The following is a 16228-nucleotide window of genomic DNA, read 5'->3' on the forward strand; positions in this document are numbered from 1 at the left end:
CTAGTTTGTGCTCTGTGCTAAACCATAGTTTGTTTAAATATCTAAACTCAACCCTGCAGACCAATCATTGCTTGTTTTCTGGCAACAAACAATGGTTTGCTGTTGGCTTAAGAATCATCCCTTATTTTAATTATAGTTAGGTGTTAATGTCCAAACTCAACAGCTATGCTTAACCATGGTTTCTTTGACTACTCTGCCTCAGACTCTTGCCAAGCTACAAAAGCTTGAGGCAAAATACCTGGAAAACAAACAAAGCTTTGGAGAAACAAGCTGTAGCTTTTTCTTCATTGATGGAAAGAGTCTTCCTTTGATGGAAGAAGACCAGGGTCATCTCATGATGTTTTGCCAACTGAGGCAAAGGACAAGACAGTCCCCTCTTCATTCCTCATTTTCCCCGTAAAATTTTATTAAAGCTTTTTCATAATACAATAAGATTAAAAAACCTAAATAAAAACAAAAGCAGAGAAAGCTCTTAACACTTGTCTCAGAAAGTGGTGGACCTTCCCATCTCTCACCTGGGAGCTTTCCTTTCTTTTCCCAGTCTCTCACCCTGGGAGGTCACCTCAGCATCCATCCATCCATCTTCCATCCATCGCCTCCATGTGTGTGTGATCCTTGGACCCAATATACAGAAGCCTACTATATTGGCAGCTGAATCTTATTTCAGTGCTGCTGATGGGATAGTATCGGTGTGTGCGTGTGTGTGCGTGTGCGTGAGAGAGAGAGAACTGTTAATGCTACACTCCAGCACCTGCCATCTGAGGCAATTGCTCACTCAGGTAGTAGATCCAAAAGTAGGTCCAACCCTGATGAAGACGTTGGAGAAAGGGAATCTTTTTAGATTCTATGCATTGAGAACAATAATCCATTCTGCCGTTACTTTCTTGGTAAAAAGATTAGTGTATAATCTGGCACTGGCACTTCATTTGTGTGTGTGTGTCTATGGTAGTATAGATCTTTGTTTTGTAGCTGAGGTTCAGTTCTTTCTGAAGAATAGATTTGCCTGTGTTATTTGGATATCTATACTGTTATGTAGGCTGCTTTCTTCATTTCATATGCTTAAATATTCCTACATCACTGAAAGAAACTGAGTAAGCATTATTGAGGAGTCTATTCTTCGGTTACTCCTTGCTTAAGTTTAAAATGACAAAATGCTACTGTGAAAGGTACTTGTATAATTCGTGTGCATATTGATTAGCTTAGACGTTTCCAGGGCATTGTTTCCTAGGTGTACATTTTTTTGTTTTCCTTTTGTTGGTTTTCAGAACTTTTTGAAATAGAAAATAAAGATATACACATCCTAGGTGTTTGTTTTGAGAATTCCTGATGAAAAGCCAGCTTATTTCTAGTCATCATTGATGTTGTCAAGAGGTGAATGCCTCCAGTACATCTCGTGATGTGAATGTTTTGGTAGTTAATATGGTCTGATGATTTGTTCATGTGATCTCAGATGGTATCATAAAGTACAAGAGGAATCTTGCCCTAGTTCAAGGCGTCTGCTCTTTCTGTGAGATAGAATTCCATCTAAACCTCATTCTGCCTCTCCACTATTTTTTTATATTATATTGCATGCAAAAGAAAGAGTTGGGAAAATGTACCTGTTAATTGTTCTGCATAAATCTTGTCAAGTGTGTCTATGAGTGTTGCAAGGAGAAGCAGCAGAATTATTATAAAATTATTATTATTATTATTATTATTAGCCACTTCAAGTCAGTGACTTAAACAAACACTAAATAAGCACAAACATACAAAAGGCCATAGATAATTAGAAGTCAAAGGCATGGTGAAAAATGAATGTTTTTGTCTGGTGCCTAGAGATAGGTAATGATGGTGTCAGACAAACCTCCCTGGGGAGAACATTCTACAAGCAAGGCGCCACCACTGAAAATGCCTGTTCTTGTGTTGCCAACCTCTGGACCTCTTGTTGAGTGGGCACATGAAGAAGGGCCTCAAATGATGATTGCAGTGTACAGGTTGGTTCATATAAGGGAGTCCTTGAGGTGTTGCAATAATATAATGGATGCTATTTAGCAGTATCTTGGAAAAAAACAATTCATTTGTGTTTAATTTGTGGAAAACGTTCCGACTTTGGGATTTCTATGCAAAGATATCTCACGCCTGCCCAGTATTCAGCCACTGAAACAGTCTCAAGTGAATCCTTGTGCTGACACTGTGTGTTATTTATCCTTTGCTAAAAAGAACCCCAACAATCCATCACCCTCGATCTGAGACCAGTGTATTATATTCATGGATGCTAGGGTTGGGGGTTTTTTTGGTAGCAGCTGCTGCTTTCTTCTCTATTCTAGACCAGCTTTAAGCCGTGCAGAACATCTGTGCTACTTTCCAGCTGCCATAAAATGTTTCCAAGAGTTCTCTCTTAGGTCTGGCTTTCAATAGCACATACCCTGATGTGGAACTGCTAGGACAGTGTCACAAATCTGTAGCAGGGCATTACTATCCTGCTAAGCTTATATAATAAATACTACAGATTGCATGTTTGATATGAGTTGGTGTTCTGATGCTTTAGAATAGAGCTGGCTGTAATTCAGAATAAATGAGAGCAACATAATGTACAGCTTGGCCACCGCATGCAGCTTTATTATTAAAACAATTCTCTTTTCTGCTTTCTTAAACAAGGATTGAAGTGTTATCTGTACTGTTGGTAAAACTACAGATGATCAAGCATGCATGTTTAAAACTACCATTTTCTGGTTGTGGTAGCAGGATCTTAATATCCTTTTAACTATCTCACGTGGAAGGCTCAGCTGGCTCTGGCAGTCTGGTTTCTATGGTGATCTGCAATCTGGTTTCCCCTTCTCTCTGTTGTTGCAGGAGATAGTGTTTTGGTTTCCCAAGCAGAGATTCGAAAGGTGCTCCTTATGATATTCTGGCATGGCCTTATATATGAATGAGAAATGATAACCAGCACCTGCTTTTTATTTTTAAAAAGCATTCATACCCTGCCCTTCAGCCGAAAGGCTCTCAAAACAGCTTACAAAAATCAGTACAAAGACGGTCTGTGACCTCAGGCTTACATTCTTAAAAATATATGACACATAAGGAAAAAGGATTGGGAAAGAAAGTTCTTAAAGTTACAGTCTAAATGAACAGCCCCTTGCTGATTTCACTGGTCTGAAAATATCAGACTGGGCGGCTTACAGTACATATAAAAACACATTAAAAACTTCCTGATACAGGGCTGCCGTCAGATGTCTTCTAAAAGTTGTGTAGTTCTTTATCTGCTTGACATCTGAGTAGAGAGAGTATTAAACAAGCATTTCTGTGGAGTGTACTGCAGTGGTGCCCTTTCCCCAGTTTCCCCAGGGCCATCCATGAAACAGCTGAGTTGGCCACCTCAGGCGGCAGGATCCACTGGGTCAGTAGTTACCAATGTTGATCCACTAATCAGAATGCCAAAGCAGCAAAAATGTGTGCTCAGCTTCAAGCAGCTTCCACAGGAAAGGCACCAATATTAGTTTCTTCTGCACAGAAATGTGGAACTTGCGGCTCTCCATATATAGTTCAACCAAACCTCCCACCATCACTGACTATTGGCTATACTAGCTGTGGGGCTAATTGGAGTTGGAATCTAACATCTGGAGGGTCACAAATTCCCAGTCTCTGGATTAGCAGGTGCTGGTAGGCATGGTGACCTAAGTCTATATTTGGGTTTAAGGTTGGGATGGGGGAGCTGTGGTTTGAGAATAAACTTCACAACTGTTGGTGCTTCTGAGGCACATTTTTCTTCTTCTACTTTATTTTTCTTCTTGTCTCCAGCTGTCTTCATTGTGGAGGGCAGCTACAGAGACTTGTGCTTGGCAGGCTTGGAAGGCTGTGAAACAATGAATCTGGAGTTCACTGAAGCTCCCTATTGTACTTGAATGAGAATACAGTAGACCCTCAACTTATGTACGTTTAACTTGTGCACATTCAGTTTCATCTGAAGATCACAGGATGGTTCGCCACAAAGAATACAAATTGAGAACACAGAATGCATGCAAAACAAACCATTAACCCCCCTCCCACAAACACATTTAAAGGCCCATATTCTATTGTATTGTTTGGGTGTCGTGCATGGCTTTAAGTTAGATGCTCTAAGTTCTGCTATGGAACACAATGGGTTTTTTATGAATACAGAAAAAGAAAACAAATGCTTGCTCTGTATTCGATGACAAGTAGTTCCTGGTTTTGTCTGCCATAAGCTTGTCCATTAAATCACGTGCACCCACTTTAGAAGTGGTTCCAAGAGTCATAAAGCTTCATAATTGTGGAGGAACTGTCTCTAGGTTATAGGTCCAGTTATTCTTTTTTCTCTTTAGTGTGGTTAGCATTTATTTGACCTCCTTCCAGGATTACCCAGTGCATCTACAGGCATTTCATAAGACTTCAACATCTGCTGTGCTATGTTTGAAGAACAGAAACTTTCCCTCCCAATGCTTCATAGATTTAACAGAACCCTATTGCAATACTCGTATTCACACCAAGGATCACTTATCCTCTTCTGTTGGGGAACTGAAACCACCCTTTTGCCAATGATTTTCGACAACTCTGGTTTCAGCCAAAAAAGGCTCCCACGGTGGCTTTCAAAGATCAGTGCTGAAAGGAAAGACACAGTAAAAAAAGGAAAAGGGATTGGGAAGGAGGAGGAAGAAGGAAAACTTGGGCACTCATTCTTAGTTGCAGAGTTCTTATAACAACCAGCTGGGATGGAAAAAGTTAAAGATGAGGGGAAGCCCAAAGTTGCTTGTTCCTTGGTAGAGCCAATGGAGTGCTGCAGCCTGATGGAATGGCTGCTTCCAGATGGCTTCTGAGATTCATAAAGTGTTGGCTGCATAGTTTCAGGCATAGCTGCCTGCATAAAGGTCCAGAATGCCACTTCCTTTTTAGTGTAGTTTTGCAAGAGCTCTTCCAACTGAATTGCCTTTTTAGTGTAGTTTTGCAAGGGCTCTTCCAACTGAATTGCCTGCTGCATTTCTGTATTGTCTAATCACGTTTCTTAAACTGAGGGGTACTTCCTCCCTCACACCCAGGTATGTGCCAGCCTCTCCTCTACTTCCAGACTCAAGTGCAAAGGCACACAGTGGTTGCTCAGTGCAGATCCATTCATGGGCAAGACCAGCCTGCTTGCCAGAGCACCCTAGGGGTATAGCAGGAGCTGCCATGTTACTTCAGGAACCTGGCCACTGCACAGCCAAGTATACTTTGTCAGGAGTGCAGGGCTGGATCAAGACATTTTGGCACCTGGGGTGCCCCCCTTCCCCGCCAAGGAAGAAGGGGTGAGGGAAGATCTACATCAGGAACAAGGGAAAGGGGAAGAAAGATCAACATTGGGATCTTCTGCCCTGGTGGATCCTGCTGCCTGAGGCAGTTGCCTCATCTTGCCTCATAGATGGGCTGGCCCTACAGGAGTGGGTTTATATCCTATTGCTTTTGCTGCTTTTTTACTAGGTGAATCTATAAAAAAGTGACTGGAGGTCCCAGAAAGTAGAATACATTAGAAAGGCAGAGCCTCCAATATTTCACAGAAGAAAATCAGAGCTAAACATGTGAAAGGTACATTCCTGAACCCACATCAACTCCTACACAGCATTGCATTTAGTCCTCAATAGCCCGTCATCCACTGATTTTAAAGCCAAGATGGCATTTGTTTCTTTTGGTTAAAGATACCTTGGAAAATCATAATTGTCTGATAGTACACTACCGGAGGTCAAAATATCTGCAGTAAGTGAAATGAAAAACTGTTCTGCATACTGCACTGATGTCACAACGCATGGATTTGTATATGTGTGTTAACTACAAACAGTATGCTCTGTCCCCACTCAGTAATGTAAGCTCTAGATTCCTTCATGGTGATAGAGTGAGCTGATTCCTAAAGAATGGCAATTCTAGCAATTCACATTAAAACGATTTCAGCAAGGCAAAAATAGGGGCCATCATTTCTCAGAGACAGGTAACAAAAAATTGGTACTGTCCCTGGTAGACAGGGACAGATGGAGTATATGGAAATGCGGCTTTGCCACTTGAGGGTTTGTGAAATACGAGTGTTATCAAAATATCTGAATAGTCAAATTAGTCCTCTAGTCCGCCATCTATATTTTCCACAGATTTTTAAAGAAATGTTGGACTCATTCTGATGCAGTGGCAAGCTATGGTTTGCTGCTCCATGACTGAGCCCTGTACTCATATGCTTAATCCTTCCATCTTGCTTCACATGCTCGCATCCTCTCCCGATTTAGTGGCACAGCTGGTTGTTACAGCAAAATCATTTAGTTCAAAGCAGAGCTTGTCTGTAACCAGGACCTCAGAGCACAGTTTGTAATGATTTTTGGTGACGTTTGAGGTTAGGAAGAGAGGGTACAACTTTTAAATGAATGACTTTAGTGCACTTTGCATCAGTAATGGCAACGTGTGAATTTATAACTGTTGTTTGTGTAGATGCATACGACAACAATGGTGCATTTTGTGGAGGGATGGGCACAGTTTGGATTCTGATTTCAGGACCAGAATGTCTTGGACTGAATGTGTTGTGTGAGAAAACTTATATATGTGGGTGGGGAAAATAAATCTTTAGGAGTATGTCTTCTCTTTCCACAAGGAGTTTCCAGTTAGACCACTATATCATCTTTCTTCAAAAGAAAGCGGCTATTGCACTTCTAGATTAGAATCTTCAAATAAAAAACACGATGGATGATCTACAGTCCTTGCCTTGAGGTCCTTTTGGTGGAGTCCCTAGTGTCAGTACTTGGAGGCATATTCCACTGCAGTAAAACCTAGGAGTCACTGGAGTGAAATTATAACAAAAATTCCCAAGCACTTGTTAATTTCCTAACAATCTGTATAGGCTACATCTGTTAATAAAGTTAAGTCAGTGCACAGAAGTAGTAGTTATTAAGTTAGAATTAATAAACAATTTCAGAAATTCTTCTCAAGTGGTGGTGGTAATAATTCCTGCCTGTCTTTGCCTTGAAGCGTTCAATACATACCTGTGGGCATTGCATAATTTCCCTTGAGCTCCCTTGAGACACTTCCTAGATACCATGTTTAGGATTGCATCCCTGATTTCAAATAAATCCATAGGATTAACTGGGGATAAAAATTCAGTTCATTGGATTATTTCAATACAGTGTTCTCATTGAATTCAGCTGAAGACAATCATGTTTGCTGTAAATATTTCCCCCCATAACATGGCTGATAATTTTTAAAAGGTAATGTTAGTGGGTGTGATTATTCTTATTATTTCAATACAAATTGGTGAGAAAATACAGCTGATCCTTTCTTAATTTTGTTTTGCAGTATGCAAGGATTTGGATACCTGATCCAGAAGTAGTCTGGAAATCAGCAGAACTTGTAAAAGATTATAAATCAGGAGACAAAGTCCTTCATCTTCGTGTTGAGGATGGCAAGGTAATGTTAACGCTTCATTTTTTTAAAAAAAATATTGCTATCATTTGCTGCAAAAGTTACATGTTCATGGTCTTGTTTATTTGTAATACAGGTGGCAAACATTTTGCGCGGTGGTTCCATTCCCGGCCCCCGTATATGTCGGCAGAGTGTGCTGCCCCGTAAGCTCTGCCCCATCCCCATTCTGCCTCTGCTCTGCCCTCTTCTGGATTCAAAAGGACCTGCATGGCAGTGATTGCATGTCAATTAGACATGCCTGAAATTGTTGCCGCCTGTATTTATATTTTGCCTTTTAACCCAAGTGCTCAAGGTGGCTTACAGTTTATTGTAAATAAAATTGGCAGTTATGTATGTGTACTCAACTATATCCATATATGTTTCTTCTAAAAAAAATGTATAGTGATGTTTTTGATTATTTTGGATGCATGTAATATATGCTCTTAAGGGACGCGGGTGGCACTGTGGGTTAAACCACAGAGCCTAGGACTTGCCGATCAGAAGGTCGGCGGTTCGAATTCCCACAACGGGGTGAGCTCCCATTGCTCAGTCCCTGCTCCTGCCAACCTAGCAGTTCGAAAGCACGTCAAAGTGCAAGTATATAAATAGGTACCACTCCAGCGGGAAGGTAAATGGCGTTTCCGTGTGCTGCTCTGGTTCGGCAGAAGTGGCTTAGTCATGCTGGCCAGATGACCCGGAAGCTGTACGCCGGCTCCCTCGGCCAATAAAGCGAGATGACCGCTGCAACCCCAGAGTCGGTCACGACTGGACCTAATGGTCAGGGGTCCCTTTAGCTTTACTAATATATGCTCTTATTTAATTTCCAGGAACTTCAATATAGCCTTGATGCTAAGTCCAAGGAGCTACCACCCCTGCGAAACCCTGACATACTTGTGGGTGAAAATGATCTGACAGCCCTCAGCTATCTCCATGAACCTGCTGTTCTCCATAACCTGAAAGTTCGGTTTATAGATTCCAAGCTCATATATACATATTGTGGTAAGCACAAAACCAGACTTTCTTATGTGGCTGGGCACGTCAGATAGCTATGGATATATTAAGTTATATGTTGCATTTAGGGCCTGTTGGTTTGTTTTTGGTTTCTTTTTCAGAAATTTGTGTAAATCCTTTCTATTTATAAATAAAATCCTGTGTAATAAAATTAAACCATAACATCCTGAAACTCATAAAATAGTAGAATACTATAACAGTACAAGACTAAAACAGCAGCACAAAGTAAAAACAAGCAGAACAGTTTAAAAACAGATATAGAATAAATAATAAGTCAAACTTCAGAGATTATTACCGATTTGCCCCTGAAAATGTTAATCATATATGCAGCAATCCTTGTATGGGTTCCTTACTTGGAAACTGCCTTTCTGAAATATAGGCTAAAAAACCTTAACAAATGTTTGTTTCCATTGGTTATAGGTAACGATTCTTTTTTTGCAGAAGAAACTCTGCTATTTAAATGTAAACATGTAAAATCAGATTATATGTAAACTGCAAAACGACAAAAATAAGGTGTTTTGGAATCCCATAGAAGATTCTGTTTTTAAAAAAGTAATGTATTTAATTTTGAAAACCACTGTGGTATGTAAGCTTCGGGGAGGATTCCAATGTTGGCAGAACATGGTAATGGGAAAACACTATCTCTGCATGCTCAGGATTTAATGTGGCTGTGCAAATGTTTGGCTGCACAGCAGCTTACAAAGCTGTGACACTGATTCAGATTCTTAGTACAGTCTAGCCAATTTACATGGGAAACAAATTTCACCACAACCATGTGGATTTTGAGCAGCAGTCAAGCTGTGTAAATAATGTTTGAAGTGGCCATACTTGGAACTAAATTCTCTTGAAATCTGTTTTATTTGCATTCTATATGTGTAGGATGCAATTCTTCCTTGGTGATGATTAGCACATAGTTGTGTTGGTTTTGCTCCATATAGCTTGACTTTCCTATGTTCTGCCTTTGACTGTAGTAGCACCTGTAAATCAATGTAGCAAATGATATATCTTGGCTAGAAGCCCCTCCATAAAACCAAATGTAGCAGGGGCTGTTGCATTAAAATACTTAATTTAAACAAAAATTTTTCTATCACACTTTGGCTTTTACTTTTATAATACAATGGTATTTTTGTTTTGATTTTGTTTGAAATCTCTTTCATGCTGTTCTGTAAAAACTGTCACAAGTGAAACACTCCGGATTACAAAAATATATTTTTGGCATCAGTTTTTTTAAAATGCTTGGAGTATTTCTTTTGCAATCAGTAGAATTTGAATGTTTTTAAACTACTGAAAGCTCTCATTTTTGGAATTCACGTGCATATTCTAGCTGGTCATATAAAACTGCAGTGACCAGTTAGTTTTTAATACTGGTGGAGAAGACATGATCTTATCTATGTTGACACAGCACTGAGCATATCTTGACTAGCAGGGCGAAATGTTAAACCCCTGATCTGCCATAGTAGAACAAAGTAAATATAGACTTTTACGTGTTCTTAGGGATTTTATTCCAGAGATATTTCATTAGGCAAAAATATTAATAGTACAGTTACATATGTGCATACTTGGAAGTTAGTCCCATTGAGTTGAATGTGGCATACTACCAAGTAATAGAGCAATCCAGAGTATCAGCATTTTGCACTCTGAAGGTGTAATACAAAAGAATGGGAACCTTTGGTTCCTCATATGTTGTTGGACTAAAGCTCTACTCAACCTTGATGGGATTGGGCATGTTGGTTGGGGCTGATGCGGATTGGAGTACAACATCTGAGGGCCACAGACTCCCCATCCCTGGGGATTATTGGAAAAACCAAGAGCTTATTAAAACATTTCGTTTTTCTTCAAGGCCTGAAATACATTTACCCCTCTATTCTTTAAGCTATCCTTTGCAGGGAGAATGCTTTTGCTCTCTACCTTCTGAAATTAAAAAGAAAAAGTTTTTTAAATGGGTTTTCAGTTTTAAGTGAATCTAGCCCGTTATATTTATAATTAGTTAGCAAGAACATTCTAACAACTGATAGAATTGAAAACTGTTTATTGAGTTGTACATAAAGCTACTTCGGTATATGTGTTCATTTTCACTAGAGCATTTCAAGAGGCCCTGGAGATACTTATTCCCTCTAACCTTTTGCATCTCTGCCTCAGAGCTGCAATCCTAATGATGTTGTTTTTTGAGAAAGGTGGAAGGCACCTGTTCACTGGGGATGCTTCACATGGAGCGGAAAAACAAACACTATTTTCTTCCCTGGTGAACTGTGCCACTGCTTGCATGTTAGCACACCTGAATTGGCTCCTGGCAGTCTCATTTCAAACAAAACATTTATTTATAGATGATTGCATACCCTCCAACATTCCTGAGGGGGAAAAAATAAGGATGGTACTGCGTTGCTACATGAGTCAGGTGGCTTGAGTGGGAGCCACTGCCTACCAAGGCTGGAGAAAGACGTTGGAAAGAGGGAGCACATTAAACATATTTCGGGGCACAGATATGTGTCCACTCCTTCCTCTCCGGGCCTTTGATTTACCCCAGTATTGCAAGGGGAGCCTATCTCAAATCCCTTCCCAGCACCTGGATGAGCCAGAGCTCTAAGTCCCTCTTACAATGCCTGGGCTGTTCATTCCAAGTGAGGATTCCTCATGAGACTGTTTCCCCTACCATAACCCCCTGAGGTGGGAATTCCTTCAGAAGCACCTTTTGTCGTTTTGTCATTTGGTTGTGTCCGACTCTTCGTGACCCCATGGACCAGAGCACGCCAGGCACTCCTGTCTTCTACTGCCTCCCACAGCTTGGTCAAACTCATGTTCGTAGCTTCAAGAACACTGTCCAACCATCTCGTCCTCTGTCATCCCCTTCTCCTTGTGCCCTCCGTCTTTCCCAACATCAGGTTCTTTTCCAGGGAGTCTTCTCTTCTCATGAGGTGGCCAGAGTATTGGAGCCTCAGCTTCAGGATCTGACCTTCCAGTGAGCACTCAGGGCTGATTTCCTTCAGAATGGAGAGGTTTGATCTTCTTGTAGTCCGTAGGACTCTCAAGAGTCTCCTCCAGCACCAGAATTCAAAAGCATCAATTCTTTGGTGATCAGCTTTTATGGTCTCACTACTGGGAAAACCATAGCTTTCACTATGCGGACCTTTGTCGGCAAGGTGATGTCTCTGCTTTTTAAGATGCTTTCTAGGTTTGTCATTGCTTTTCTCCCAAGAAGCAGGCGTCTTTTAATTTCATGACTGCTGTCACCATCTGCAGTGATCAGGGAGCCCAAGAAAGTAAAATCTCTCACTGCATTTCTTCCCCTTCTATTTGCCAGGAGACGATGGGACCAGTGGCCGTGATCTTAGTTTTTTTGATGTTGAGCTTCATACCATATTTTGCACTCTCCTCTTTCACCCTCATTAAAAGGGTCTTTAATTCCTCTTCACTTTCTGTCATCAAGGTTGTGTCATCTGCATATCTGGGGTTGTTGATATTTCTTCTGGCAATCTTAATTCCGGCTTGGGATTCATTCAGCCCAGCTGAACAGGGAGACAATATACAGCCTTGTCGTACTCCTTTCCCAATTTTGAACCAATCAGTTGTTCCATATCCAGTTCTAACTGTTTTTATTATGTGTTTCCCCAGAGTGGCTGGGGTATAAATAATAACATTATTATGATTGATTATTATTCTGTGGCTGTTCTGGCAGAATCAGGACTGTTGAACGGTATGTAATTGCAGTCTATAACAAGGAGGCGTATCCTGTGAAACTCTGCAGAGCTCCACAGATGCATGGCACAGATCATTTGTTACTTTAGAAACTAATATGACTGACTGTCATTAAACACTAAATTTTATTATATATTATTTAGCATTATATATAATTGATTATAATTTAGCCTTTAATGGCATGTAAGTGGCATATAAAAGTATATATAAAATTTTGCTTGTACCCACTGCACTGTTTCCCTGCAGATGCAATGATGAACAAATGGCAGGCCTCACAAGCCTGGAAGGACAATATGTTTTGAAATGCTCATCCATTCACTGTGTGAGTGTAATGGCAGAGAACCAATTATCTGTAGGTGGTGTTCATAGTTACACCTGTAGAAAACGATGCCAAAATAAATGAGTTTCCAATTATAGGTGACTGTAAGTCACATCTGCAAAGTGGGGTATGGGGCTGGGTATAGGGAAGAGCCTTAGTTGGTCTCTCTACTAACCACCTGCTGTTGGAGAGCTTCTCCCCACATCTCATTTTGATGGCTGAAAGGGTACAATAGATCCACCTCATTCTCAAGTTGTTCCTTGGACCACACGCGAGATCATGTGGAGCAGCTATTTGAGGAAACAATGTAGGAAGAAGGAAAACGGCAGAAAGGTTATAAGGCATTGCAGTCAGTTAAGTGAATAAACAGCATTTGAAAAAGGTAGCTGGATCTCTAAAGCAGATCAGGGGTCAGCAAACCTTTTCAGCAGGGAGCCGGTCCACTGTCCCTAAGACCTTGTGGGGGGGCCAGACTATATTTTGAAAAGAATAATTAATGAATTCCTATGCCCCACAAATAACCCAGAGATGCATTTTAAATAAAAGGGCACATTCTACTAATGTAAAAACACGCTGATTTCCAGACTGTTCGTGGGCCGGATTTAGAAGGCAATTGGGCCGGATCTGGCCCCCGGGCCTTAGTTTGTCTACCCATGGCTTAGAGCCTGTGGTTTGCTACACTCACTACATTTAGTCACATGTAGCCAAACTCTGGCTGGTGAGAGTTTTGAAGGGAGGCAGGCAGAGAAAGTTAATGGGGGGATTGTAAGCATAGAGGGAAGCAGGCGTCACCCGCCACTTATCTCCCTCTTTGTTTCTGTCCCTGTATCTCTCTGCGTAGCCTTCCAACTCCCAGGGGAAATTAGCTGGTAAGTGGAGAGAAAAACAGCTGCGGAAGCAAGGTGGTCTGCTGCCTTGTGTGTCTGTCTGTAGAAGAGCTCTTAGAATCAGACAGGCAGAGCTTGGCTAAACATGGCTACTTTTGACCTATGAGTGTAGAATGCGCCTAGGGCTCTTGGAAAGGCTGCCTGCATATAGTTCCGATAGCCCCTTTGAAGGCTGACAAACAGGGTGGTTATCTAATAATTATCTATCTGACAGCACCTCTTGCACAGATCGTGGTATCTCTCCTTCATTTGGACTGTAATTACATGAGCCTGTTCATACTGTTGGCCCCTCTAGTCCACTATTGCTTACTGTAGCAATTGGCCCTGGCTTGCCAAGGTCTCAGGCAAACGTCTTTCCCAGCCCTGCTGCTTGAGATACTGTTGAACTGGAAATCGGATTCCCTGCATGCTGAGACTCTTCATCTCTCCCACTCTGTGGATAAGTCAAAGGTGCTGGAGTAGGCAGGAAACAGAAGGAGGTAATACAGCTCTTTCCCTACCAATCACCTACTTGAAATCTTTTTAAACTGGGCTGTGACCTACTGTAAGTCATGAAGACTCAGAAGCCAGGAAAATGCTTTCAGCTGACACTCTGCATGGAAATTAGTCACCCTTTGTATGGTTTTCAGAGTGATAAATGGTCACCTATATACCTGTTTAGGTTTATAATCATCATGACCTCTATTTTCATGAAACAAATACAAAAGGGGCGGAAACAAGTTTTGGACAATTTCATGCAGAATAAATCTTTCTCTAAAATAGAACCCCCCACTTTCTTTTCTATTTAATATTTGCCAACAACATATCTCATTTTTCTCCCTAATTTTATTTTGCAGGTATAGTTTTAGTAGCCATAAATCCTTATGAACAACTGCCTATCTATGGCGAAGATATCATCAATGCGTACAGTGGCCAGAACATGGGGGATATGGATCCCCACATCTTTGCTGTGGCTGAGGAAGCATATAAACAAATGGCCAGGTTTGTATGAAAGAGGCGTTATTTGTTTCTGTCAGATTTTCTCCATCTGTGATATGTGTTTTTTGTCCGGAAAGGTTTTGAAAGGATTTTCCTTACCTGTATGTTGTAATAAATATCACAGGTTAACTCTGTTAATAATCCCAGTTGAAATGTCTGACAGGTTGCCCAAAATTTGGTTAGATTCCTTAATAAATGTATGGCAAATAAACAACTTTTAAAAATATGCAGTAGTTGAACAGTGTACAGAGAATTAACAGAGAGAAACTCATTTAGTCTTGAAGCACTGGAACTTTGGATCATTCAATGTTATTTATGAGTTTGGGACTAACAAAAGCAATTGCTGCTTCACATAGTGTATATTTAAATTTTAGGTAGATCACCAGGGTCATAATAAAAATGTAGGGCTGACTAGATATCAGCCATGGGAGTTGAGTAGAAACTACAGAGTATCTTGATCATTAGATGAGCAGGACGTCAGAGGAAGGTCATCTCTATGTGCTTTACAGGACACCTGGCATGCTGCTATTGGAGACAATGTCAAGAATCAGAGGTCCAGATCTCACACAACACTCTGCCAAACCATGGCTAAGCATGAGCGTGAGACCATGCAGGTTCTCTGAGGAAAAATCATGGTTGCTTTGCTCCTCCCCTGACCCTGCTATTCAAAGCGAAACCATAATTTGGCTTAGTGTTATATCCAAACTGAGGCTCATGTCTTGTCTCACTCCAGACAAACCATAAATTATAGCCAAGGCTTGTTCTTGACTTACTGCTCATTGTTTGTCTGGAGGAGACAAACCATAACCATGGGTTTGAATGTGTTGTTGAGCCATACCATGGTTCAGCCTTGGGGAGTGCAGCCAGGACCAGGGGAGAAGTCAAGATTTTTCCTTTGAGTACCTTTACATTTCCCTGTTCATGCGTAGTCACGGTTTGGCTTGCGGAAGGGTAGGAAACCACAATGAGAAGTAGGACTGATCTGAAAAGTTATCTTACAGGCACCGTCCAGGGGTCCAGAGCCAATGCAGTGTAGTGGCTAAGAGCAGTAGACTTGTAATCTGGTGAACCGGGTTCGCTTTCCCGCTCCTCCACATGCAGCTGCTGGGTGACCTTGGGCTAGTCACACTTCTCTGAAGTCTCTCAGCCTCACTCACCTCACAGAGTGTTTGTTGTGGGGGAGGAAGGGAAAGGAAATTGCTAGCAGCTTTGAGACTCCTTGGGGTAGTGATAAAGCGGGATATCAAATCCAAGTTCTTCTTCTTCCTTTACCTTTATCTTTGACCTTTTTATGGTGTAACACCAGGAGCCAGCATGGCTGAGTGTTGGAGTAGGAGCAGGGAGACTTAGGTTTGAATAGCTATTCTGCCATGAGGCACACCAGATGACCAGAACTGTTGTGAGAACACAATGCAGGAGATGGGGAGCAGAGACAACTGTATGTCCTCCTCTGAGCTTTTGGAAGGAAAATATGAAATAGGCTTTGGCTTGAATTAATCCGTGTTGGAGCAGCAATTAACCCCGCCATTTCAAAGGCCTATCCTGTAATGTGCAATCTTTGTCATCTATTATTTTTCAGTCGATATCCTAGAATTTGATAACTATTGTTGAATTTGAGCATTTTCACACATTCCTTCTACCGAGGGCAAAAAGTTATAGCAGCTGGACATGGAAACCCACTTTTAGCTGGGAATTGTGCCTGAGCTTCAGAATGAAGAGAAAATTAAATGTATTCACAACCATCTATACAATTTGCACTGGGGTAGGACTTCCGAGTTTGCTTTCTGTCTGATTTTGTAGCAGAGACGCTATGCAGACCCCTCATAGTGAGTTGCTTTCCACACAGACTGAGGTCAAATGTGGTTAGCATTGGAGCCTGAAGTTCATATGAGGTGCCCCACTGGAAGCTGTTCACTGAGAATTAGCAGACTGTTGCAACAGT

General features: G+C 41.3%; 1 protein-coding gene across 8 annotated transcripts in view; it reads left to right on the plus strand.

The window, feature by feature from the left end:
* The window catches only part of MYO5A (myosin VA), a 114113-nt gene that overhangs the window by 18916 nt on the left and 78969 nt on the right, over positions 1-16228 (plus strand). For all 8 annotated transcript variants that reach the window (XM_083712387.1, XM_083712390.1, XM_083712392.1 and 5 more), the window contains exons 2-4: positions 7294-7404; positions 8226-8397; positions 14145-14289. In XM_083712387.1, the coding sequence (XP_083568513.1) occupies positions 7294-7404; positions 8226-8397; positions 14145-14289 (428 nt within the window). The remainder of the gene's footprint in view (positions 1-7293; positions 7405-8225; positions 8398-14144; positions 14290-16228) is intronic.

This window comes from Podarcis gaigeae (assembly GCF_964106915.1).
Source record: "Podarcis gaigeae genome assembly, chromosome: 14".
Lineage (NCBI taxonomy): Eukaryota > Metazoa > Chordata > Lepidosauria > Squamata > Lacertidae > Podarcis > Podarcis gaigeae.